This window comes from Chiloscyllium plagiosum, unplaced genomic scaffold (assembly GCF_037043375.1).
Source record: "Chiloscyllium plagiosum isolate Xiang-an unplaced genomic scaffold, Cpla_swu_hap1 HiC_scaffold_18, whole genome shotgun sequence".
NCBI classification, from domain to species: Eukaryota; Metazoa; Chordata; class Chondrichthyes; order Orectolobiformes; family Hemiscylliidae; genus Chiloscyllium; species Chiloscyllium plagiosum.
This window is the reverse complement of record NW_028270156.1, coordinates 9,161,352-9,185,341: the sequence shown is the minus strand read 5'-3', so window position 1 is coordinate 9,185,341 and position 23,990 is coordinate 9,161,352. Positions and strand designations below refer to the sequence as shown.

The following is a 23,990-nucleotide window of genomic DNA, read 5'->3' as shown; positions in this document are numbered from 1 at the left end:
TTATATTCCCCCCAATTTTGATTTTCATTGAAGGCAAGATGATGGTGACTTAGTATCATTTTATACAATCTCACTTATACCGCATCTTTCCCGATCACAGGGCATCCCAAAGGTATTTCCAGCCAAGAAAAAAGTACTTCTAAATAGAGACAACAGGAATATGACTGAGAGTTGCTTATTTTTTGTTTCCATTAATTCATAGGATGTGGCTGTTTTAGGCAACGTGTATTAACGATCCCAAGGACATTTTCTAGGGACTTACTGGTCTAAGCAGTAAAGATACTCTTCACGGTGTTCTTAAGTGGGGTGCTGCAGATATTTTGAATCAGTGACCAAAAAGTGATCAATTTAAAAGTTAGGATGGTGCAGGACTTAGAGGGTGACTTGAGTCAAAAAGTGTGGTGCTGGAAAAGCACAGCCGGTCGGGCAGCATCCGAGGAGCAGGAGAGTCGGCGTTTCGAGCATAAGCTCTTCATCAGGACCGCCAACCCTCCTGCTCCTCAGATCCTGCCTGACCGGCTGTGCCTTTCCAGCGCCACACTTTTTAACTCTGATCTCCAGCATCTGCAGTCCTCACTTTCTCTTCAGAGGGGGATTTGCATGTGTTGGTCTTCTCATGTGTTTTTGATTAGAGGTTACAGATGGTAGAAAAGCTCCTGTAACAGTGCATGTTGTTGCAGCGTGTGCTGTATACAGTGTGCACAGTACAGCCACATTGCACTGGGCATGGAGCGAATGTTTCAGCTGGTGGCTGGTGGCCAATGATGTGGTTACACATAAATATACATACGAGCAGGAGGAGTCAGCCACTTAACCCCAAACCCCTTGAACTTGCTGAACCATTTAATAAGATGCTGATGGATCTGACTTTAACCACAAATCCACACCCCCAACTCCTTTACAGTTGACTGTGGAATGCTGGAGGAAAAGAGGTGTCCATGTTTATTAAGGTGGCCAATGATGGTGCTCTGATTGGAGGTAAACTAGCCATTACATAAATATCTAAAGCTTCCATGCAGGTGAATTCATACAGGCTTACAAATTAGGAACAGGAGAATGCTACTTTATGCCTTGAGTCTGCACGGAGTAAGATTATAATGAAAACTGAAAGAACTGTAGATGCTGGAAATCAGAAACAAAAAAACAGAAAGTGCTGGAAAATCTCAGCAGCATCTGTGGAGAGAAAGCAGAGTTAGCATTTCGGGTCCAGTGTTCTGAAGGAGGGTTACTGGACCCGAAACGTTAACTCTGCTTTCTCTGCACAGATGTTGCCAGACCTGCTGAGATTTTCCAGAAATTTCTGCTTTTGTTTCTGAAAAAAGACCGTGGCAGATCGGATTACTCCGCATTCCCAGTGACTTCCAACAACCTTCCACTCCCTTGCTTATCAAGAATTGCTCATCAACCAGCTCGCCCATAAAAGTGTTCAAAAACTGTTTCCACCACTTTTTAAGGAACAGCGCTCCAAAGGCTCACAACCCTCTGCAAAATAAAATCTCGTTTCTGTTCTACGTGGTATTCCTATATTCAGGAGTGACCCAGAGTTCTAGATTCTACCATAAAAAGAGATGACTTTATCCTGGATATTGTTGCGTTTCAGGATGGAGTTGCAGAAGCTACTTCCCATCCAGTCAGGTGGACAAAATTGTATCACATTCCTGACTTGTGCCTTATTGATGGCCAAGATACTGTGGGAAGTCAAAAGGTGAGGTCAATGTAGGATCACCAGCCTCTGAACTGAACCATAGCTATAGGTATTCATCAAGGAGCAGTGGTTAGCTGATCTTAAGTCAATGAGTTCATTCACTCCCATAGCAATGTTCTGGAATTAACATGCTTAGCCAACAATAACCACAATCATTTTTTAGAATAGTTAGCAGGAGGAACAGATGTGCAGCATATTTTTTAAAACGTTAAGAGGTCGGAAAGTTGAGACATACAAAAAGGACTTGGGTGTCTTCGTCAATAAGTTACTGAAGGCTGACATGCAACTTATTATTAGGAAGGCTAATAGAATGTCAAACTTTATAATGAGAGGATTGGAATTCGGCAATAATGGAGCCTTGCTTCAACTATATAAGAGCTTGGTTCGACTGCACCTGGAGTACTGTGTGCAGTTTTGGTCTCCTTACCTCAAGAAGATCTTATTGCCATAGAGGGAGTGCAATGAAAGTTCACCAAACTAGTTTCTGGGATGGCAGGACTGTCTTATAAAGAGAAATCAGGCAAACTGGGCTTGTATTCTCTCGAGTTTTAAAGAATGAGAGGTGATCTTATTGAAATGAACAAAATACTTAAAGCAATAAACAGTGGGACACGGTAAGGTATTTCTCCTGGTCAAGGAGTCTAGAATCACAAAGCAAACTTCAAAACTAGGGAGATGCCACTCAAGTTTGAGATTAAGAGAATTTATTTTTTAGTCAGAGGGTTGTGAACCTTTGCAATTTTCTCCCATGGGTGCTCAGTCTTTGAATATATTTACGGTGAAGATTGACAGATTTTGGATTAGCAGTGGTGTTCATGGCTATGAGGATCGATTGACTGAGAGACATTCAGCCATGGTCATATAGAGTGGTGGAGCAGGGTTTAACAAGCTCATGCTAACAGTTCCATCATCAGAGCTGAAGTGAAGTGTCAGTTGATGAAGAGTCATCTAGATTTGAAACGTTAGCTTGCTCTCTCTCCATGGTTGCTGTCTAACCCATTGTGATCCCCAGTGTTTGTTGTTTTCGGTACAGATTCCAGCATCTGCAGTGACTTGCTCCTCAACAGCATCACGGTTTATTCTAGCCATTGCAAGATTTCCCCCATTCCTGCTGGGTTTGGTTTGACTACTGGTATGTTGGTGCTGCATCTGGGCCAGTCACTCTCACCTCATCTCTGGTATTCAGCTCTTTATTTAAAATTAGAAGAATGTACTAGTAAAAACTGGAGCTGAGTGGTCTTGGGAGAACTGACCCAAAAATCGGTGAGTGGATAATTGATGAGGAACTGCTGCTTGATAGCACTGTTGCTGAATAGTATCATCCGTCTGTTGATAATGGAGAATAGACAGTAGCATGAGAATTAGATTTATCTGTGGCATTTTTATGGAGAGGACATATTTGGACAATGGGTATCTGCCATGATGGTAACTACACCAGGACAGTTTGGCTGAAAGCACCATTGTTTTTGGAACACGTCACCCTGGATGTTAATAGGGATCAATAGCTAATGCTACACCCAGGGCAAATCAACCATATCTTCCTATCACCTGGAATGAAATAAACCGACAGTTGACTGACACCAATGACTGTGCAACTCTCAGGAGAAAGACAATCCCAGATTTTTGAACACTTACTTGTTTGCGAGTTCAAAATAAGCCAAAAAATGACGTTCTTTTGACATTTTAATAAACTGAGGCACCAACACAGACAAGAACCATGGTCTAGGTTAACAACATGCACTACATTTACAGAATGAGTGTGCAGACACATGCAAACACCCACATGCAGACCGATGTACCTAACAAATGCTGCTTACCACCTTTGTCGGACCATGGATGAGAGATGCAGTCTCTGTTGTTGTGCTTAGCACCTGATGAGTACACCAAGGAGAGATTTGCATGTTAGATCAAGCAAGCATCCTTTCAGGTTATACAGCTGTAAACTGGGTTAATAAATCAAATGTAACTGGAGCACAGGTGTGCCAGCATGCCAGTGAAAGTAGCAGTGGTGGTAGCATACATGCGAGTGTCGGAGGAATGCTGTTTCACAGAGTGGTTACACCATAACTCCTTGTTTACTGATGCATTAAACAATTAATTGCAGGAAAGTGAGAGAAAAGTAATTAAAACAAAAAAACTTTCCAAAGATATAACACCATTATTGTAACAGTAATTGAAACAAACTTCAATCAGTTTCCTTGGGTTAGAGGGGTGGACTTGTCAGTTTTTTTCCCTGTAGACCAGTTCCTAACATGGAGTAGAACAGTCCAGGATTAATTACAGCACAGAGTTACCACCAACTGGATGGTTAACAAGGCAGTTGTTTGACTGACAATTGAGACAATCAATTGTATGTCTTTTCCATGAATTATAATCAATTACATTTCTATTCTCTACAAATCTAGCAGTAAAACACTCTTATCTTTGGCTCACTACAAATAGAGATATTATTTTGTACAACCACACTGTGTACCCAGATCAGAATCATTCAAATATGATTTTAATTGAATTCCCTCTGCTGGAAACTGCCAAAGTCAAAATGGGTAAAATGCTTAATGATTGATGGCGGTTCTGAGGAAGGGTCACCGGCCCAGAAACATTAACTCGGATTTCTCTTCACACGTGCTGCCAGAACTGCTGAGTTTTTCCAGCAATTTGTGTTTTTGTTTGTGTTTAATCACCGTACCATCAATCACATGCTGGTTGGTTTAGGTTACAAAAAAAAGCTATCCTCAAATTGGGTTCTTCTTTTCCCTTTACTCATTAGCTTACAAGTCAGTACTGTAACGACAACATTTCTTTTGGACTGTGGACTGTGAGCAATGTGAGCAAAAGATACTGCTTTAAACCAAGGAGACTGTGTAAAATGATGTTGCAACTTTTAAAAAGAAAGTTACTGGATTTCTCCAGGAGTTGTAACTAGGAAGAACAGTGAGGGAACATTCAAGACAGAATGATGTTGCTTGTGCATTTGCACTGAGACAGATTTGTGATTGGCTTTTCAGTCGGGATGAGTTGTCGTGTGCTCAGGAGGGTTTAGTATGGTTACAATCACTTGATTAGTACCTGGATGTAGAGACAATACAGTAGAAATACCTATCATTCTCTCCCTGTGTGGAGAAGGGAAAGAACATTCTGAATAAGGTACTTTTAACGGGGATGTGCAGAGGGAAGAGAAGTGGTGGGGGGAAGAAAACTATCTTCAGAGGCATTAAAAGGGCAAATCCTCAAACAGTGAATGAAAGACTGAGAATCAGGTTATTGACAACTCTTGTATCATTAGCAGAAGAATAAGCCATGAATCAAAAGAAAATGACTCATTGGTGTCTGTGATCGAGACTAGTGCCAGAAATGTGCTTCACTGGCTGCCTCCCCAGCCACAGTATTTGGTTCTTGTCTCTTCATGTACCTGCTTGCATACTTATGGGAATTTTAAGGAAGGGGTTCCATTTGAGGCAGAATTATAAATTAGCAATTCAATTTATCTAATTTTTGCCTTGGTTTAAAAACTAATTTGATTATAATAAATATTTGTTTCTCTGTTAATTGAAAAAAATACAGCGTGCAGATTCTTTTAACGTGAATTAGACAGTTGGGTAAAATTGGGCAACTTAATCAGATTTTCACACTCAGAAATAGAAGAGCTTGATTATTCCTGATGCATTGAACGATGGCAATGACACTGTGCTAATTTTCAAACAATCTTTACTTTGAGGGCAAGATTTTCCAAGCAACATTCTTTCCAACAGTGAGACAGCCACTGATGGGTTAAAGAGACCGTTAGAAATAAGCTGACTGCAAATCCAGGATTGAAAGGAACATGGCTTTTGTGTTGGGAGTGTGATTGATATCTGAAGGGCAATCCACCTACCTTACCCTTTTAAACTAAGTAGTTTGCCAACAAGACAAAGTTTGGCCTCAGTGCCATCACTTTCTTATGAAAGAAGCGCTTTATCCTTTGGAATTTGCTGAAAGCTATTTGATCAGAGTTTCCTCATCTCAGGAATGTGTTATTAGTCAGCTCTGGTTAAAAGCTGAGCAATGTGCCTGTTCATTCCTTCCTCATTGCCTTTAACACTACATTCTAACCGAGAGGAGCTGCACTACGTCAGTGCTGTGCATGGAAATACAGCGCACTGGCAGCCACTCAGCAGACGTCTGCACATTTCACAGTCATCTGATCCCACGCTCCCCCAAGTAAAAATACCGCACTCTGAAGCAATTCTGTTTCTTCAGACAGACAAACCTGTTCAAAAAGGCATCTTAGTGCCCAGCTTGAGCCTCCTCAAAAGAACACAGGGCAATGGAAATAAAATGCAGCAGCGCAGCCCCTTGTTAAATTCCACAGATTGCTCCACGACATGCTTTGTTATTATTTCAATTACTGGGCTTTTTCTTGGAAACGCATTCTAGAGGAACGGATATTTTTAATCAACCTCTTTGGAAGTGTTCTTACAGACCTGTTCTACAGGTGGTTTTATAGGGACACTATCACTGCACTACACGGATTCCTATGAGGCTGGCATCTTCTGCATATCCATCCATTTGAACATCCATGGCTTCTCGCAGATAGTTTCTAAATCAACCTGTTCAGAGACATTATTAATGGAGCAGGTGGGGCTTGAAACTGGGCCTCATGATCCAGGAATAGGGCCTCTACCACTGCACCACTTGAGTTCCATGGCATCTGATCTTTGCTCTTGGCAGATAGGACCCATCTGCTGGGAGAACACTGTAATACAAATTACATAATGGGAACAGGAGTCGGCCATCAAGACCATGGGTCCCTTTGTCTTTCAATCATGGGAGTTCCCAACAAGGGGCAACACTGCGATTGGTCTTTCAGGACAGAGATGAGCAGAATATTTTTCTCAGAACGTTTTGCAACTTTGGACCGCTTAGCCTTAGATGAAGGTAGAGTTAGGGTCAGGTCACTGACTATGTTCAAGGTGGATACACGGACAGATTCTTGTTAGCCAGGGGAAGCAAAGGTTGCCAGAAGCAGATGGCAAAATGGAACTCTCAACATAAGCAATGCACTGAATACTTGAGTTGGGAGGTCACTTTCGGGTTGTGCAGAATATTGGTTAGGCCACTTTTGGAATATTGTGTTCAATTCTGGTCTCCCTGCTATAGGGAAGATGTTGTTAAACTTGTAAGGGTGCAGTAAAGACTTACAAGGATGTTGCCAGGGTTGGAGTGTTTGAGCTAAAGGGAGAGGCTGAATAGGCTAGGGCTGTCTTCCCTGGAGCGTCAGAGGCTGAGGGGTGACTTATCACAGTTTATAAAATCATGAGGGTCATGGATAGGATAAGTAGACAAGGTCTTTTTCCCAGGATAGGGTTTAAGGTGATTGGGGAAAAATTTAAAAGGGACCTAAGGGGCAGCTTTATCACACAGAGGGTGGTGCATGTGTGGAATGATTTGCCAGAAGTAGTGATGGAGGCTGGTACAGTTACAACATTTAAAAAGACATTGCGACAGGTACACAAATAGGAATGGGTTTAGAGGGATATGGGCTAAATGGAATTAGATTAATTTAAAATATCTGGTTAGCATGGACAAGTTGGACCGAATGGTCTCTCTCCATGCTGTACATCACTATGATTCTATGACTTAGATCACCCATGATCTTATTGAATGGTGAGCCGGCTGGAGGGGCTGAATGATGGCCTCTTGTGATGCTCTGGGTACTTGGGTTCGAAACTCGCCATGGCAGATGGTGGGGAATTGGGTTTCAATTTTAAAAGTGCTGTTGCTCCTACATGGACTCTTGTGAAACAGTGTTAGTGTCCCTACCTCTGAACCTGGAGGCCTGGGTTCAATTCTCACCTGCGCCAAATATGACATTGCTGAACAGGTTGATTAGAAAATATCTTCTGGTTTTCCCTTTGAGAGACCTACACTTTTAAAACTGACCAAAACCCTTCCTGATGAGAATATGTTTGTACAGGTTTATGGCTAATCTGATTGCACTTTCTCATCTATCACACATATCCTTTAATTCTCTCAGTGTTTAACAATTAATTGACCTCAAGGCTGAGTATCTGGAGTCCCCAGGACACAGAATTCCATAGATTCAAAACTCCAAGTGAAGAAATGCCTTTGTCTTGACTGGCTGACCCATTTTCCTATACCCTGCTAAACTGCCTTAACCAAAGTCTTGTGAAAATTGTCCCCTTTATTCCATGCATAGACAGTGAGACCATAAAATGTAGGAGTGAAAATAGGCCATTTGGTCTATCTAGTCTCTTCTGTCATCAATGAGATCACGGATGATTGATCATCTTCAACTCCTCAGCTAATATTCATCAAAACCCATTAGTGACTCGTGAGAACATACAGTGATAGCCTTGCTTCCACAAAGAGGTCCTTGTTATATTGGAGCTCTCTAGACTATTGGCCACTGGAGTTTAAAATCTCACAAACTGTCCTTTATCAACCACTAAATCTTTCGCCTTTCACAGAAAGCATTTAGGCAGGGCTTTTTAAGATTGAAATAATTAACGTGCAATGCCATGACTGCCAGAAGGTATAATACATACATAAAATTAGATGATTCGATCTTGTTGGAGTAATAGGTTTCTTATTTTCTGCTGCCCACATCATCTCTCTAAATTTGCTTCTGGGTCATGCAATCAGCTTGATTATTGGATGTTTTAGCTGTATTTGGCTATTGGTGATGTACACACACAGTTGAAACTTTATTGCTGGAACAGCACAGCAGGTCAGGCAGCATCCAGGGAACAGGAGATTCGACGTTTCGGGCACAGGCCCTTCTTCAGGAATTGATTCCTGAAGAAGGGCCTGTGCCCGAAACGTCGAATCTCCTGTTCCCTGGATGCTGCCTGACCTGCTGTGCTGTTCCAGCAATAAAGTTTCAACTTTGATCTCCAGCATCTGCAGACCTCACTTTCTCCTCGAAGATGTACACACACACTATCACCAGAATGGCCTCATCTTGGGATGAAACTTCTGCAAGTGGGATCAACCCAGAAGACAAATTACAGAACCATTCAAGAAAAAAAGTCCCTCTTTTAAATTGTTCTGTAAAAGATGGTGGTGTGTCGAGGCAGAAAAGGTAGCTTGACTGTGGATAAAGAATTATTCAAATCAGCCCTTAGCAACCTTTCAATTAATCCATGTAGGCATTGCATAGAGACTGTTGTGGGTGATCAATAGGATAGGGTAGGGGGCAGTTTGTTGGGTAACTAGAGGTCATGTGCCTAAACTTCCAAGACTGCATCCAACCAAAGTTCTTAACTCTAACAGTCACACACTTGCATATCTTTGAAAGGAAATTCTTCTTCATTTAGTAGATCCCCATGTAGCAGTGAAAGGCAAGTAGAGATGAGATGCTGCAGGAGCCAAACACTGGCAGAACTGTAGGTAATAATCCCTGTGAATGCCCAGGGATTAAACTGTGTGGGTTAGAGATTCTCTTGTAGCCCTATCTGCTCATAACTTCTTCATTCAAACGAGTTGGAAAACGTGCTACGATAAGATTCATCCTGATTTTGGTGATGTAATTGAATACTGCAGAAGTAAGATTCTAGATTAGAGTGGTGCTTGAAAAGCACAGCAGGTCAAGCAGCATCCGAGGAGCAGGAAAATCGACGTTTCGGGCAAAAGCCCTTCATCAGGAATAGAGGCCTGTTTTTATCTACTGCAGAAGTAAGCAAATGGACAGCAATCCCTGTTTGACCGTATAAAGGAGGGGTAGTGGGGTTGGGGAGGGAGAGAGGGACAGAGAGAGAGAGAGGAGCACAGAGAGAGAGAGAGAGAGAGAGGTGCACAGAGAGAGAGAGACAGGTGCACAGAGAGAGAGGGAGAGGTGCACAGAGAGAGATGGAGAGGGGCACAGAGAGAGAGGGAGAGGGGCACAGAGAGAGAGGGAGAGGGGCACAGAGAGAGAGGGAGAGGGGCACAGAGAGAGAGGGAGAGGGGCACAGAGAGAGAGGGAGAGGGGCACAGAGAGAGGGAGAGGGGCACAGAAAGAGAGAGAGAGAGAGAGAGAGAGGGGCACAGAGAGACAGAGAGAGAGAGGGGCAGAGAGACAGAGAGAGAGAGGCAGAGAGAGAGACAGAATGAAAGAGCGAGCATGAGAGAGCGAGAGAGTGTGTGTGTGTGTGTGTGTGTGTGTGTGAGAGAGAGTGAGAGTGAGAGAGAGAGTGTGAGAGAGAGTGTGAGAGAGAGCGCGAGAGAATGAGGGAGAGGGAGAAAGCATGAGAAAGAGAGAGCACGCACATGAGAGAGAGCAAACATGAGAGCGAGAGCATGAGAGAGAAAAAGAGAGCATGCGCACGAGAGAGAAAGTGCACACATGAGAGAGAGAGCGCATGAGAGAGACAGCGTGAGCATGTGTAAGAGAGAGAGAAAAAAAGAGGGGGAGTGAGAGTGAGCATGAGAGAGAGAGAGAGAGAGAGAGAGAGAGAGAGAGAGAGAGAGAGAGAATGAGAGACAGAGACAGAGAGAGAGAGAAAAAGAATGAGAAACAGAGCGTGAGAGGGACAGAGCGAGAGAGACAGTGAGAGAACAAGAGCGAGAAAGAGATTTATGTGGAGAAAGCAGGAATATGTCATAAGGATAGATGACCAGCTCTGATCATACTGAAAGGCAGAGCAGACCCAAACGAGCTGAATGGCCTACTCCTCTCGAAGTCTGTGAGAGATGCCACAGACACTACTAGAGAACTGAATGTGATTGCCTACAATCTACTGATGTAAACAGAGTCATAGCAATGTACAGCATAGTAACAGGCCCTTTGGTCCAACTTGTCGATGCCGACCAGATATCCTAAATTAATCTCGTCCAATTTTCAACACTTGGCCCATATCTCACTAAACCCTTCCTATTCATGTCCCCATCCAGGTGTCTTTTAAATGTTGTAATTATACCAGCCTCCACTGCTTCCTCTGGCAACTCATTCCATATATGCACCACCCTCTGTGTGAACAAGTGTTACATGACATCAGGAGTTTAAACACCTTATTTAAATGACAAGAATCAAGCATTCTCAGGAACAGTGCACGTGTACATATCAGTCCAGAGATACTCCCTCCAGTACCTCAGTGTGCAAGAAGCAGGACTGCCTTAGAGCAGCAAAAGACAAAGCACAGACCATCATGAAGCAACAACTGTTGAAGTAGAACAGCTGGGGAAATGTTTATAGCCTCAGGGCGAACAGACAAGATACATGCACGGAGTCAAAACTAAACTAGACTCCCAAATACAGAGTGCGAGAATGTGGAAGACTGCTTTCAAATGACAGCGGGGCAGGCTCACACGCAAACAGTCTTCCAATATAACAAGCTGGGCTCAATCAAACTAAATTCTATCCCCTGCCTCTCTCAACAAAGCTGAATAACTTTTAGACATTGCTAAGCAGCTGAAAACTAACTGTTATATTTAACATGTCACTTGCTGTTGGTTAAACCAAAAGCAGCTGTGGCAATTTTCATCCTTCAATAGTCTGACTAGAGCTTTATCTGTGCACACAGCAGTGGATTGGAATTTACAATCTTTGACAGTTCCATTGAAGTTCGGAAAGAGTAAATACTGCTTATTTCAGAATAATGAACAAGAATCAAAGGGTTTATTGCCTCAGCATTGTGCCGATGGCAGCATTGTAAGAAATGCCTCCTGCGGCTAACATTTGACAGTTGATAGTGCAAGAAACATTGATAATCCACCAGGACTTGTTTTTGGAGTCCCCAGCAGACTAGACTTTCAGATCTTTAGAATCTCTGAGCAATTAGGGAGAAAACCCACAGAGACGTTAAAAAAAAAGTACTCCTTTAGACTTCCTTTGAACACGTTCATTTATTTGTTTTCAAAATATTGGAGTTGGGAACTTGTGTGGCTTTACTACAAGCAAGCTAGAATAAGGACAAAAAAAAACACATGCACCTTTGAAAAAGTTACCCGAGGCAATTTGAATACTGGGTTAAAGAAGCTTGATGAGAAAGATGATTATAGTGCTATCATACTAGAAGCAGCTAGACTGTGAAGAATGGGATGGGAGACTCTGATCAGTCAGGTATAACCTGTTTAATAGTCTCAGAGAGGGTGCAGAATGGTCTCAAGGTGGAGTGGGGCCAGCAGGAGGTCATTGCACACACTGGAACCAACGACATAGGAAGGGAAAACGTTGAGATTCTGAAGGGAGATTACAGAGAGTTAAGCAGGAATTTAAAAGGGAGGTCCTCGAGAGTAGTAATATCTGGATTACTCCTGGTGATACAAGCTAGTGAGGGCATGAATAGGAGGATAGAGCAGGTGAATAGGAGAAAGTGAGGACTGCAGATGCTGGAGATCAGAGCTGAAAATGTGTTGCTGGAAAAGCGCAGCAGGTCAGGCAGCATCCAAGGAGCAGGAGAATCGACGTTTCGGGCATGAGCCCTTCTTCAGGAATCAGAGCAGATGAATGCATGGCTGAGGAGCTGTTGTATGGGAGAAGAATTCACATTTTTGGAAGTCCTTTTGGGGTAGAAGTGACCTGTACAAAAAGGATGGATTGCACCTAAATTGGAAGGGGACAATTATACTGGCAGAGAAATTTGCTAGAGCTGCTTGGGAGGATTTAAACTAGCAAGGTGGAGAGGGGCGGGGCGGGGAGGGGTGGGGAGGGGTGGGGAGGGGCGGGGCGGGGAGGGGCGGGGCGGGGCGGGGGGGGCGGGGAACCCAGGGAGATAGTGAGGAAAGAGATCAATCTGAGTCTGGTACAGTTGAGAACAGAAGTGAGCCAAATAGTCAGAGCAGGCAGGGTCAAAGCAGAGAACAAGGTAGGACTGCATTTTAAATTAAACTGCATTTATTTCTATGTAAGAGGCCTAACAGGGAAGGCAGATGAATCAGGGCATGGTTAGGAACATGGGACTGGGATATCATAGCAATTCCAGAAACATGGCTCAGGGATGGACAGGGCTGGCAGCTTAATGTTCCAGGATACACATGCTACAGGACGGACAGAAAGGGAGGCAAGAGAGGAGGGGGAGTGGCATTTTTGATAAGGGATAGCATTACAGCTGTACTGAGGGAAGATATTCCTGGAAATACATCCAGGGAAGTTATTTGGGTGGAACAGAGAAATGAGAAAGGGATGATCACCTTATTGGGGTTGTATTACAGACCCCCTAATAGTCAGAGGGAAATTGAGAAACAAATTCATAAGGAGATCTCAGCTATCTGTAAGAATAATAGGGTGGTTATGGTAGGGGATTTAAACTTTTCAAACATAGACTGGGACTGCCATAGTGTTAAGGGTTTAGATGGAGAAGAATTTGTTAAGTGGATGCAAGAAAATTTTCTGATTCAGTATGTGGATATATCTACTAGAAAAGGTGCAAAACTTGACCTACTCTTGGAAAAAAAGGCCGGGCAGGTGTCAGTGGGGGAGCACTTTGGGGTCAGTGACCATAATTAGATTTAAAATAGTGATGGAAAAGGATAGACCAGATCTAAAAATTAAAGTTCTAAATTGGAGAAAGGCCAATTTTGACAGTATTAGACAAGAACTTTCAAAAGGTGATTGGGGGCAGATGTTCGCAGGTAAAGGGACGGTGGAAAATGGGAAGCCTTCAGAAATGAGATAACAAGAGTCCAGAGACAGTAAATTCCTGTTAGGGCGAAAGGAAAGACTGGTAGGTATAGGGAATGCAGGATGACTAAAGAAATGGAGAGTTTGGTTAAGAAAAAGAAGGAAGCATATGTCAGGTATAGACAGGATAGATTGCGTGAATCCTTAGAAGAGTATAAAGGCAGTAGGAATATACTGAAGAGAGAAATCAGGAGGGCAAAAAGGGGACATTAGATTGCTTTGGCAAATAGACTTAAGAAGAATCCAAAAGGGGCTCTTCCAAATACATTAAGGACAAAAGATTAACTAGGGAGAGAATAAGGCCCCTCAAAGATCAGCAAGGCGGCCTTTGTGTGGAGCCGCAGAAAATGGGGGAGATACTAAATGAGTATTTTGCATCAGTATTTACAGTGGAAAAGGACATGGAAGGTACAGAATGTAGGGAAATAGATGGTGACATTGTGAAAATGTCCATATTACAGAGGAGGAAGTGCTGGATGTCTTGAAATGCATAAAAGTGGATAAATCCCCAGGACCTGATCAGGTGTACCATAGAACTCTGTGGAAAGTTAGGGAAGTGATTGCTGGGCCTCTTACTGAGATATTTGTATCATCAATAGTCACGGGTGAGGTGCTGGACGACTGGAGGTTGGCTAAAGTGGTGGTAAGGACAAGCCAGGCAACTACAGACCAGTGAGCCTGATAGTCAACATGGCTTTGTGCATGGAAAATCATGTCTCACAAATTTGATTGAGTTTTTTGAAGAAGTAACAAAGAGGATTGATGAGTGCAGAGCTGTAGATGTGATCTATACGGACTTAAGTAAGGCGTTCGACAAGGTTCCCCATGGGAGACTGGTGAGCAAGGTTAGATCTCATGGAGTACAGGGAGAACTAGCCACTTGGATACAGAACTGGCTCAAAGGTAGAAGACAGAGGGTGGTGGTGGAGGGTTGTTTTTCAGACTGGAGGCCTGTGACCAGTGGACTGCCACAAGGATTGGTGCTGGGCCCTCTACTTTTTGTCATTTACATAAATGATTTGGATGTGAGCATACAAGGTATAGTTAGTAAGTTTGCAGATGACACCAAAATTGGAGGTGTAGTGGACAGTGAAGAAGTTAACCTTAGGTTACAACAGGATCTGGATCAGATGGGCCAATGGGCTGAGGAGTGGCAGATGGAGTTTAATTCAGATAAATGTGAGATGCTGTATTTTGGGAAAGCAAATCTTAGCAGAACTTAAATACTTAATGCTAAAGTCTGAGGGAGTGTTGCTGAACAAAGAGACCTTGGAGTGCAGCTTCATAGCTCCTTGAAAATGGAGTCGCAGGTAGATAGGATAGTGAAGAAGGCGTTTGGTATGCTTTCCTTTATTGGTTAGAGTATTGAGTACAGAAGTTGGGAAGTCATGTTGCGGCTGTACAGGACATTGGTTAGGCCACTGTTGGAATATTGCATGCAATTCTGGTCTCCTTCCTATCGGAAAGAGGTTGTGAAACTTGAAAAGGTTCAGAAAAGATTTACAAGGATGTTTCCAGGGTTGGAGGATTTGAGTTACAGGGAGAGGTTGAACAGGCTGGGGCTGTTTTCCCTGGAGCATTGGAGGCTGAGGGGTGACCTTATAGAGGTTTATAAAATTATGAGGGGCATGGATAGGATAAGTAGACAAGGTCTTTTCCCTGGGGTCGGGGAGTCCAGAACTCGTGGGCATAGGTTTAGGGCGAGAGAGGAAAGGTATAAAGGGCAACATTTTCACACAGAGGGTAGTACTTGTCTGGAAATGAGCTGTCAGAGGAAGTGGTGGAGGCTGGTACAATTGCAACATTTAAAAGGCATTTGGATGGGTATATGAATAGGAAGGGTTTGGAGGGATATGGGACGGGTGCTGGCAGGTGGGACTAGATCAGGTTGGACCCAAAGGTCTGTTTCCATGCTGTACATCTCTATGACTCTATAATTTTTCTGAGTCTGTATGGTGAGGAAAATGTTCCAATTGGATGTTTAGTCCCAAGTGGGAATCACAGAATTCCATGACAGAGGGAGGACACCATTCACAAACCTTCATGTCTTTATTAGCTTTGTGAGCATTTTGACTTAATGCCAATCTCATGCTTTTTCCCATTGCCCTGCACATTGTTTCTACTTCAATAATCATACATTAAGCAAACATAGTGCATGGATAGCACGGTGGTTATCACTGCCACCTCACAGCACCAAGGACTTGGGTTCAATTCCAGCCTCAGTGGAGTTTGCACAATCTCCCCGCGTCTGCGTAGGTTTCCTCTGGGTGCTCCAGGATCCTCCCTTAGTCCAAAGATGTGACAATTAGGTGGATCGGCCATGGGAAATTACCCTTGGTGTCAAGGGATGTGCAGGTTTGGTGGATTAGGTATGGGAAGTGCAGGGATACAGTGATGGGGTGAGTCTGGGAGGGATGCTCTTTGGAAGGTCAATATGAACTTGATGGGCTGAATAACCTGCTTCCACACTGTAGGATTCTATGAATACTTTCAGCCCACTTCCAGGCAGTGTGGTCGTAACCCAAACCACTCTCTGTATGAGCAAATTCTCTCACCTTGCCTTTGCTTCTTTCGCAAAGGCATTTTAAAAGTTTGCCTTCTTGCTCTCGATATCTTTATGAGTTGGAATAGTTTCTCCCTGTCTACTCTGTTCAGATCCCTCATGACTTTAAAAACCTCTATCATGTTTGCTCTCACTCTTCACCTTTGGATGGAGGATAGTGCCAACTTATCAAATCTATTCTCAAACCTACAGCTTCCCATCTCTGGACCTGTTCTTATAAACCTCTTCTGTGCTCTCTCCGATGTGTTCATAGACTTCCCAAAGAGTGGCAGCCAGGGCTATACATAATACCCCACTGAGGCAAAACTATCTAAAGTAGTTTTGTTTTAATTATTACTTTTCACAAATTACTTCAGCCAGGATGTACCAATTCATCGTTTCATGTTATCAGTCGATTTTACAGATCAGGCATTCCCCTCAGATATGTATAAACAGAGATGGCATAGGCTGAGAAGGAAGATCCTGTCAAGATCATGCATTTTATTTTTCTGTATTTCTGAAGTGGGAAAACAACTGCTTCTAAAACAAAATGTGTTGATGGAATGCTACTCTTCTTGAAAGCAAGCAACCAGACACTCATTGTCAGTGCTATTTACACAGCTTCTCATTATAGATTCATGGAAGCCTGGTTGGAGAAAGGCTGGAGCCAATGGCTCTGTAGAAATGGAGCAGCAGGTGGCAACAAGTAGCTGATTGGTCTGAGGACGAGTGACAAGTTGTCAATAAAATAGATCTTCTGCCTACCAACAACAATGTGATTGGTTTCCAGGTAGCTGAACAGCTTTGGGGGTGTAAATATTTGGCAAAGTCATTGGATTTCTGCAGGGACAGAAGCTCTCTCTCTTTCCTCTCCAGTAAAAATAAACTTAAGCCTCATTTTACCCTCAGCTGTTGATAGAAGCCTGTGGCACTGAGCCAGTAAGTCAGAGACTTCACACATGTGAACCAGCAACCCTGCACCTTCAAGCAGATACAAGTTCCCAGAGAAAGAGAATCAAGGTGCAGCATTTCCTGCCAACCCAGAAGGTCCACCTCAACAAACCATGTTAAAAAGGACCATTTCTGCTTTCCCAGACTTCCCCTCTGCCCAGAACACCCTTTTGTCCTCTTCAAGTCTGTCCCAGTGTGAGAGTAGTGAGTGTTTATAAAGGGGTTAGAGTAGTGGGAGTTTATAAGGGGCATTAGAATCACTACCAGTAGAGTTAAACATTGCTAGTTCCTAATCGTTTATTGATAGTTTGAATCTAATTATTTGAGATAACTAGTCAGTCATTCTTGTTAAGTACAGAAACCAGGTCTGTGCTTTTTATCAAACTAGAAAAAGGGCAGGCAAATTGGTTTTTTTTTTGCATACTTTTACAAAACATTTCACTGATGTGAAGACTCAGGAGCAGTAGGGATTGATTTCCAACATGCTACCTCCAATGAGGCATGAGAAAGGTGTGAACTGGAGGGGTTTTCTAGTTATCCAGGAATAAGTCTGAACGGGAATGGAGAATGGTGTGTTTCTGTTGGTTCAACGTTAGCCAGACTATTATACACACAAATATTATTCGATGCCTGTCAAAGTTTCAAAGGAGAAACCCTTTGCAGGAAATGCATTTTTTCATCATTCATACTGGTAGAAAATTTATACATTAATTCTTATCAATACTTTTGTGTGCATTAATTTGCAAGTCATATTTCACATTAATGTTATTGCCCAAAACATTTTAAAACAAACCTCATTTTATTTAGGACACAAGGGTAAAAGGAACAAAATTAAAAAAACAACAAACTTAAGTCACTGTAAATGCTACCGATACACAATAGGTCCAACAGATCAGTACAGAAAGAATGTCAAGGCTATCATTTTGAACACACACATTCACATACACAGTCACAACTAACTGTTCACTGGATTCAGTTTGTTATGTCTTACCCTTCATTTTCAGCATTTCTTGCTTTGTTTTTCCCCCAGTGTTGACCTTTCTACCAGCATTGCCATTCTACAGAACTTGTAATATAGAGAGATACAGCACAGATCAGGAAAACAAGGTTTACCTCTGAATTGCCAGGGATTTCTCCTTCTCGGCTACTGTTGGAAGGATCATAGTAAGGTCCGTTATCTTCCCCTAAAATATAGAGGGATCAGAACGAAGAACGTGAGTTTTTTTACCAACACAAACTGAATGTTGTTGGTGTTTCAGAACACGATGAAGGAAATCTTTTCTTTCAAAACGTTTTTCTGGTCTTTTTTCCAGGGATTTTAGAAAGGAGGCAGCAAACTGAAACTGAAGACTAAGATTAGCCTAAGAGGTGAGTAGATGGGCTGGAATACACTGATGGGATTTAGCAAATAGCATAATAAGCTTGAAGAGTTGAACAATCTCGTCCACAAGACGGAGGTTGAAGTAGGCCATTCAGCCCATCGGGTCTGCTCCACCATTCTATGACACCATGGTTGATTTGATAATTGAATATACTGAATGACCTAGCTTCAACATCCCTTTGCAGTAGAGAATTCAACAGATTTATTACCTTCAGGGAAGAAATTCCACCTCATGTGGGTCTAAAAAGGGCAATGCTTTTATTCGGAGATTATGTCCCTGGTCCTACAAGGGGAAACAACCTTTCTGTATTTACCCTGTCAAGTCCATGAATAATCTTGTATCTTTCAATAAGATAATTTTTCGTTCTTCTAAACTCCAATGAGTACAGACACAACCTACTCAACCTCTCCTCATAAAATAACACCTCTGTACCTGGGATCAATCTTAAATATGCAAGTTAGCTTGCTGAGCTTGATGGTTTGTTTTCAGACGTTTCGTCACCATACTAGGTAACATCATCAGTGAGAGTCTCTGATGATGGTATTTCCCGCCTCTCTATTTATAGGTCTTGGTTTCTTAAGGTGGGTAATCTCATTTCCTGTCCTTTTTTTTCCCCAAGGTAAGGTAGATAGGATCTAAATCAATATGTTTATTGATGGAGTTCTGGTTAGAATGCCATGCCTTTAAGAATTTTCATGGGTGTCTTTGTTTCGCCTGTCCTAGGATGTGTGTGTTATCCCAGTCAAAGCAGTGTCCTTCTTTGTCTGTGTATAGAAACACACCATCAGCGCTTCACCAGAGACTCTCACTGATGATATTACTTAGTGTGGTGATGACATTTCTGAAAACAAAACCTTCAAGCTCAGCAATCTAACTTACATATTTGTCATCAACCTGAGCTACAAATCTTCTCAAAAATTGCCAAGTGAACCTTCTTTGGACTGCCTCCAATGCTGGTATATGTCTTTTCTTATATAAAGGGGCCCAAAACTGTTCACATGGTATTCCAGTTGCAATCTGATGAGTGGCTTGTATAGATTTGGTAAAGCCTCCTTTAACTAGTTGACCAAAGTTTAATTAAGAGTTTACACTCTTGCTAACTTATAGGGTGAAGGGATGTGGGAAGTGTGGCACACTGGCTAGCTGTGACCATCCAAACTGAATGAGCTCTATAAAAGATTATTTATGGACTCATGCGCATTCAAGTCAACGGCAAATAGACTGGGAGATTGACATGAGCACAGCTATTTGGAGAATGAACTATTCTAGGCCTCCTATTTGGACTAAAGGTCACTTGTAGGAGGCGACGATGGGTTGGGCAGTCTCTGGACTTCTGTCTATGTCTGTCCATAGATATCTTTGCCAAAGTATTTGGTTTACTGTATGTTGCCACAGAGTCAGAATCAAGCTTAATCAATGTCCAAACTGTTACAAGCCGATTCAATCAGAAATTTCTACTTTGTTTGCAGGAGATCCCCATCAAGCCCTTCCCCAGTTTTACAAGGAAATCTCAAAATACTATGGGTCCTTTCCAGCAAATTTTGTTTCCTTGCGGTTGAACACTAATGGGGAGAAAAGTTTCTTTAGTTCTGTAAACATTAAAAGCAGATTAGCTGAGCTCCTCCACACAAGATCCCTTTTCTTTAAATACATGCTGCAGTGAAAGCTGTTGAGGCAGCTTTGAAACACGCTGGAGCTCTGTTGTGTTCACTGAACGCAGTTTGCAAAATCCCGCAAAACTACACTTAGAAAGATTAAAACACAAAAGGAACAGACTTGAAAACAGAACTATTTCTTTGACAAAAAAATGAAAATATCAAGGCGAAGAGTCAACAAGAAATGAGCCCATCATTCAAATTAACAGGCAAAGGAATCCACCTGAAAGTCCACACAGCTTAGAACCAATACGAATGTAAACTCTGGCAGAAGAATTTTTGCAGGGTTATAAAAATAATTGGTGGCACTCAATTGAGGAAATGCTGCTCCCAATTCTGACAAATCCCATTTCTGCCAGCAGAGGGAAGGGAAGGGGAGGAGCAGGATATTCACAGTTAATGGAAAACAGGAGGGTCATTTGAACTTAGTACTGATTTGAAACTGATCCCAATTAGAGGATCTTAATCTGCACTGTAAGCATCACAAATTAATAGATGTTAATTGACAGGAAGATAAGGTCGGTTTTAGTGTCATAGTCTGAAGGTTTTAAATACCCTGCAATTTAATCATGGAAACAACAAAATTAAGCTGCTAGTGAGATTTTTAAGAAAAAAAAAACTCTCCACCAGGCATATTCTAACCTCCACCTGGTGTAGGTTAGAAAGCAAATACCATTGTTTGTACCATTTCAATACAAGTCTTTGTTAACATTTCCCCATCATTACATCAGTAAGAATGTTTGGCTGAGTTTCAAAAGCTACAATTGTCTCAGTTGGGGGCCCTGAGTTTACAGTTTGGCTGAAAGTTTAAACAGGCTATGAAAGGATTAGCTGTCTTTGTTGTGAGGTCTGAAAAGATGTTTGTTTTACAAAAAGATTAACCACTTAGAGATTTAACAGACTTTAATGGGTTTTATTTTTGGGAGTTTTTTCACTATCCGGTGCACTGGAATGAGTGAGAGCATTATTAGATTGTCACATTAGTTACTTTCATATTCACATGGGTGCATGAGGGGGCATAGACAGTAAGTAGGGGGCATATAGTGATGGGAGGGGTTAGGATTAGAGAATCTAACAGATCTAAAACAGGGAGAAATCCCAGGGAACTCAAGTGGGCCCTCTCACCTGTTCACCTATCCCATAGCCAAATCCTAGAGTAAAAATTAAATCCAAAGGAGTTCTTTACCTCAGGGTAAGGGATTCAATCAGGTCAGTGGTGGGAGTTTTCAGACTTGAGTTAGCTGTCTCAGTAGTGAAGAATTCTTCTGCTAATGATATTTGTTCAGATTAGGAATAGCATGTGGCTTTTCAGATGAATGAATTCACTTTCTAGAAAACTCTAGGAAAACTGATACATGTAACATTTCAACTTAATTACCATGGTGTCCCACAAAATGCAATGACATTTACACAACATCAACAGGAGCACCGAAAAGACCAGCAGGCATAACTTTGAATCACTTTTACATTGGTTTGACATTTGGAAATGAAACACAGCAGAACACAAGACGCACAATGTATTAGCAGAAAGATTGATTATACCTGGCGATTCACCTGCGATACCAGTGATAACAGCAATATCTTAAAGGAAGAAAATATTGTTTAGCAGGGGGAGCAGGAGTCCATTGGGATAGAATAAAGGTTGTTGCAACAATATATCAAACCAGCAAGTTATATTAACAGAGGATGAATAGCGTACTTGCATTTTCATTAGTGAACAATGCATTTTTTTGTCTCCATAGATGCAGATCTCATTAGTAAAGCCAGTTGGAATTGTCCTTTAACCAACTGTCTTGCCAGCATTTCAGTATGAACCACATTGCTATGGGTGTGGAGTCACATGTAGATCAGACCAGTTATGGACAGTAGGTTTAGAAGAAACAGGGGGGATCTTATAGAAATATATAAAATAATGAAGGGAATAGACAAGATTGACATAGGATGTTTCCACTGGCAGGTGAAACTAGGACAAGAGGTTATAGTCTCAAAATCAGAAGGAACTTCTTCACCCAGAGGGTTGTAAATCTATGGAATTCCCTGCCCATTGATGCTACTTCAGTAAATGTTCTTAAAGCTAAGATAGATATTTTTTGAACAATGAAGGAATTAAAGGTTACGGTAAAAGGGTGGATAAGTGGAGCTGAGGCCATGGAAAGATCAGCCATGATCTTATTGAATGGTGATGCAGGATTGAAGGGCCAGACGGCCTACTCCTACTCCTAGTTCTTATGTATACTCTTATTTCCTTCCCTAAAAAGCATTTGTGAATTAATGAGTTTTGGCAGCAATTGACGATACGGTAGTTGTACCATTGTTGAAATTAGTTTTCACGTTCATAAATGATAGAAGCAGAAGCAGGCCATTGAGTCCATCGAGTCAGCCCTGCCATTCAATGGCTGATCTGATTGCCCTCAACATTTTCCTGCCTTTTCCTTGATTAAAACCCAATGATTAAAAATCGGTCGATCTCAGCTTGGAATATTCATAATGACCCAGCCTCTACGATGAAGGATTCCGCAGATGCACTACCCTCAGAGAGGTAGTTCTTCCTCATCACTGTCTTAAATGAGCAACCCCTTGCTCAGAGGTTATAACCTCTGGTTTTAAACTCTCCCAGAAATGGAAACAACCTCTCCACATCTACCCTGTCAAGTCCCTCAAGAATCTCCAAAGTTTCAATGAGATCACCCCTCATTCTTCTAACCTGCAATGAGTAAAGGCTCAAACTACTCAACCTCTCTCCTAAGAGGGTCCCTCTCTATCTGATACCAGCCGAGTGAACTTTCTCTGGACTGCCTCAGACACCAGCTCATCTTTCCTTCAATAAGGGACCAAAACTGTTCATAATGTATTTCAGCTCTGGTCTGACGAGTGTCTTGTATAGTTTTAGCAAGATCTCCCTGTTTTTATACTTCTCTCCCTTTGAAATAAAGGCCAAAGTTCCATTTATCTTACCTATTACTGAATGAACACGGTTATTAGCTTTTAGTGAGCACTCCCAAATACCTCTGTGACACAGCTTTCTGCAATCTTCCTCCATTTAAATAATATTCAGCCATCTCTATCCTTCTTGCTAAACCATATAACCTCACATTTTCTGACAATATATTTGGCTCAGTGGTTAGCACTGCTGCCTCACACAGGAACCCGGGTTCAATTCCACCCTCAGGTGACTGTAGAGTTTGCACATTATCCCTGCATCTACCTGGGTTTCCTCTGAGTGCTCCGGTTTCTTCCCACAATCCGTGGGCGGCATGGTGGCACAGTGGTTAGCACTGCTGCCTCACAGCGCCAGAGACCCGGGTTCAATTCCCGACTCAGGCGACTGGCTGTGTGAGTTTGCACGTCCTCCGGGTGCTCCAGTTTCCTCCCAGACAGTGTTCAGAGATGTATAGGTTAGCCATGGGAAATGCAGGGTTGCAGGGATAGGGCCGGGGGGGATGGTTAGGGGAAGAGTCTGAATGGAATGTTCCTCTCCTTCCTATTGGAAAGATGTTGTGAAACTTGAAAGGGTTCAGAATTAGGAAGGGCATGGATAGGATAAATAGACAAAGTCCTTTCCCTGGGGTCGGGGTGTCCAGAACTAGAGGGCATAGGTTTTGGGTGAGAAGTGAAAGATATAAAAGAGACCTAAGAGGCAACTTTTTCATGCAGAGGGTGGTACGTGTATGGAATGAGCTGCCAGAGGAAGTGGTGGAGGCTGGTACAATTGCAACATTTAAGAGGCATTTGGATGGGTATATGAATAGGAAGGGTTTGGAGGGATATGGGCCAGGTGCTGGCAGGTGCGACTAGATTGGGTTGGGATATTTGGTCGGCATCGACGGGTTGGACCAAAGGGTCTGTTTCCATGCTGTACATCTCTATGACTCTATGACTTGTTGGGCTGAATGGCCTGTTTCCACACTTTTGGGATTATATAGCAGCAGAGGCATATGCTGATATGCCAAGTTTTTGTCCATATGATTATCCTGTCTATGTCATTCTGTAGATTTGGTGTCATCCTCACCACTTGCATTCCCACTGTTTTTGTGTCATGTGCAAACTTCCCTGTAGTACATTCACTTCCCTCATTCAAGTCATTAAATATATTTTAAATAATCGTGGCCCTAGCACTGATCATTGTGGTTTTCCATTAATTATAGTTACCACCCTG

At 42.4% G+C, this 23,990-nt stretch overlaps 1 protein-coding gene across 9 annotated transcripts in view; it reads right to left on the bottom strand.

The window, feature by feature from the left end:
* Positions 1-23,990, bottom strand: part of ano5a (anoctamin 5a) — a 205,644-nt gene that overhangs the window by 129,517 nt on the left and 52,137 nt on the right. For 2 of the 9 annotated variants that reach the window (XM_043705403.2, XM_043705405.2), the window contains exons 2-4: positions 21,377-21,415; positions 17,911-17,981; positions 3,523-3,576 (exon numbers count right to left, since the gene is read on the bottom strand). The exons of 1 other annotated variant lie outside the window; for it this stretch is intronic. In XM_043705403.2, coding sequence (XP_043561338.2) covers positions 3,523-3,576; positions 17,911-17,981; positions 21,377-21,415 — 164 coding nt within the window. The remainder of the gene's footprint in view (positions 1-3,522; positions 3,577-17,910; positions 17,982-21,376; positions 21,416-23,990) is intronic. 6 more of the 9 variants (XM_043705404.2, XM_087996280.1, XM_087996281.1 and 3 more) reach the window with 4 other exon arrangements.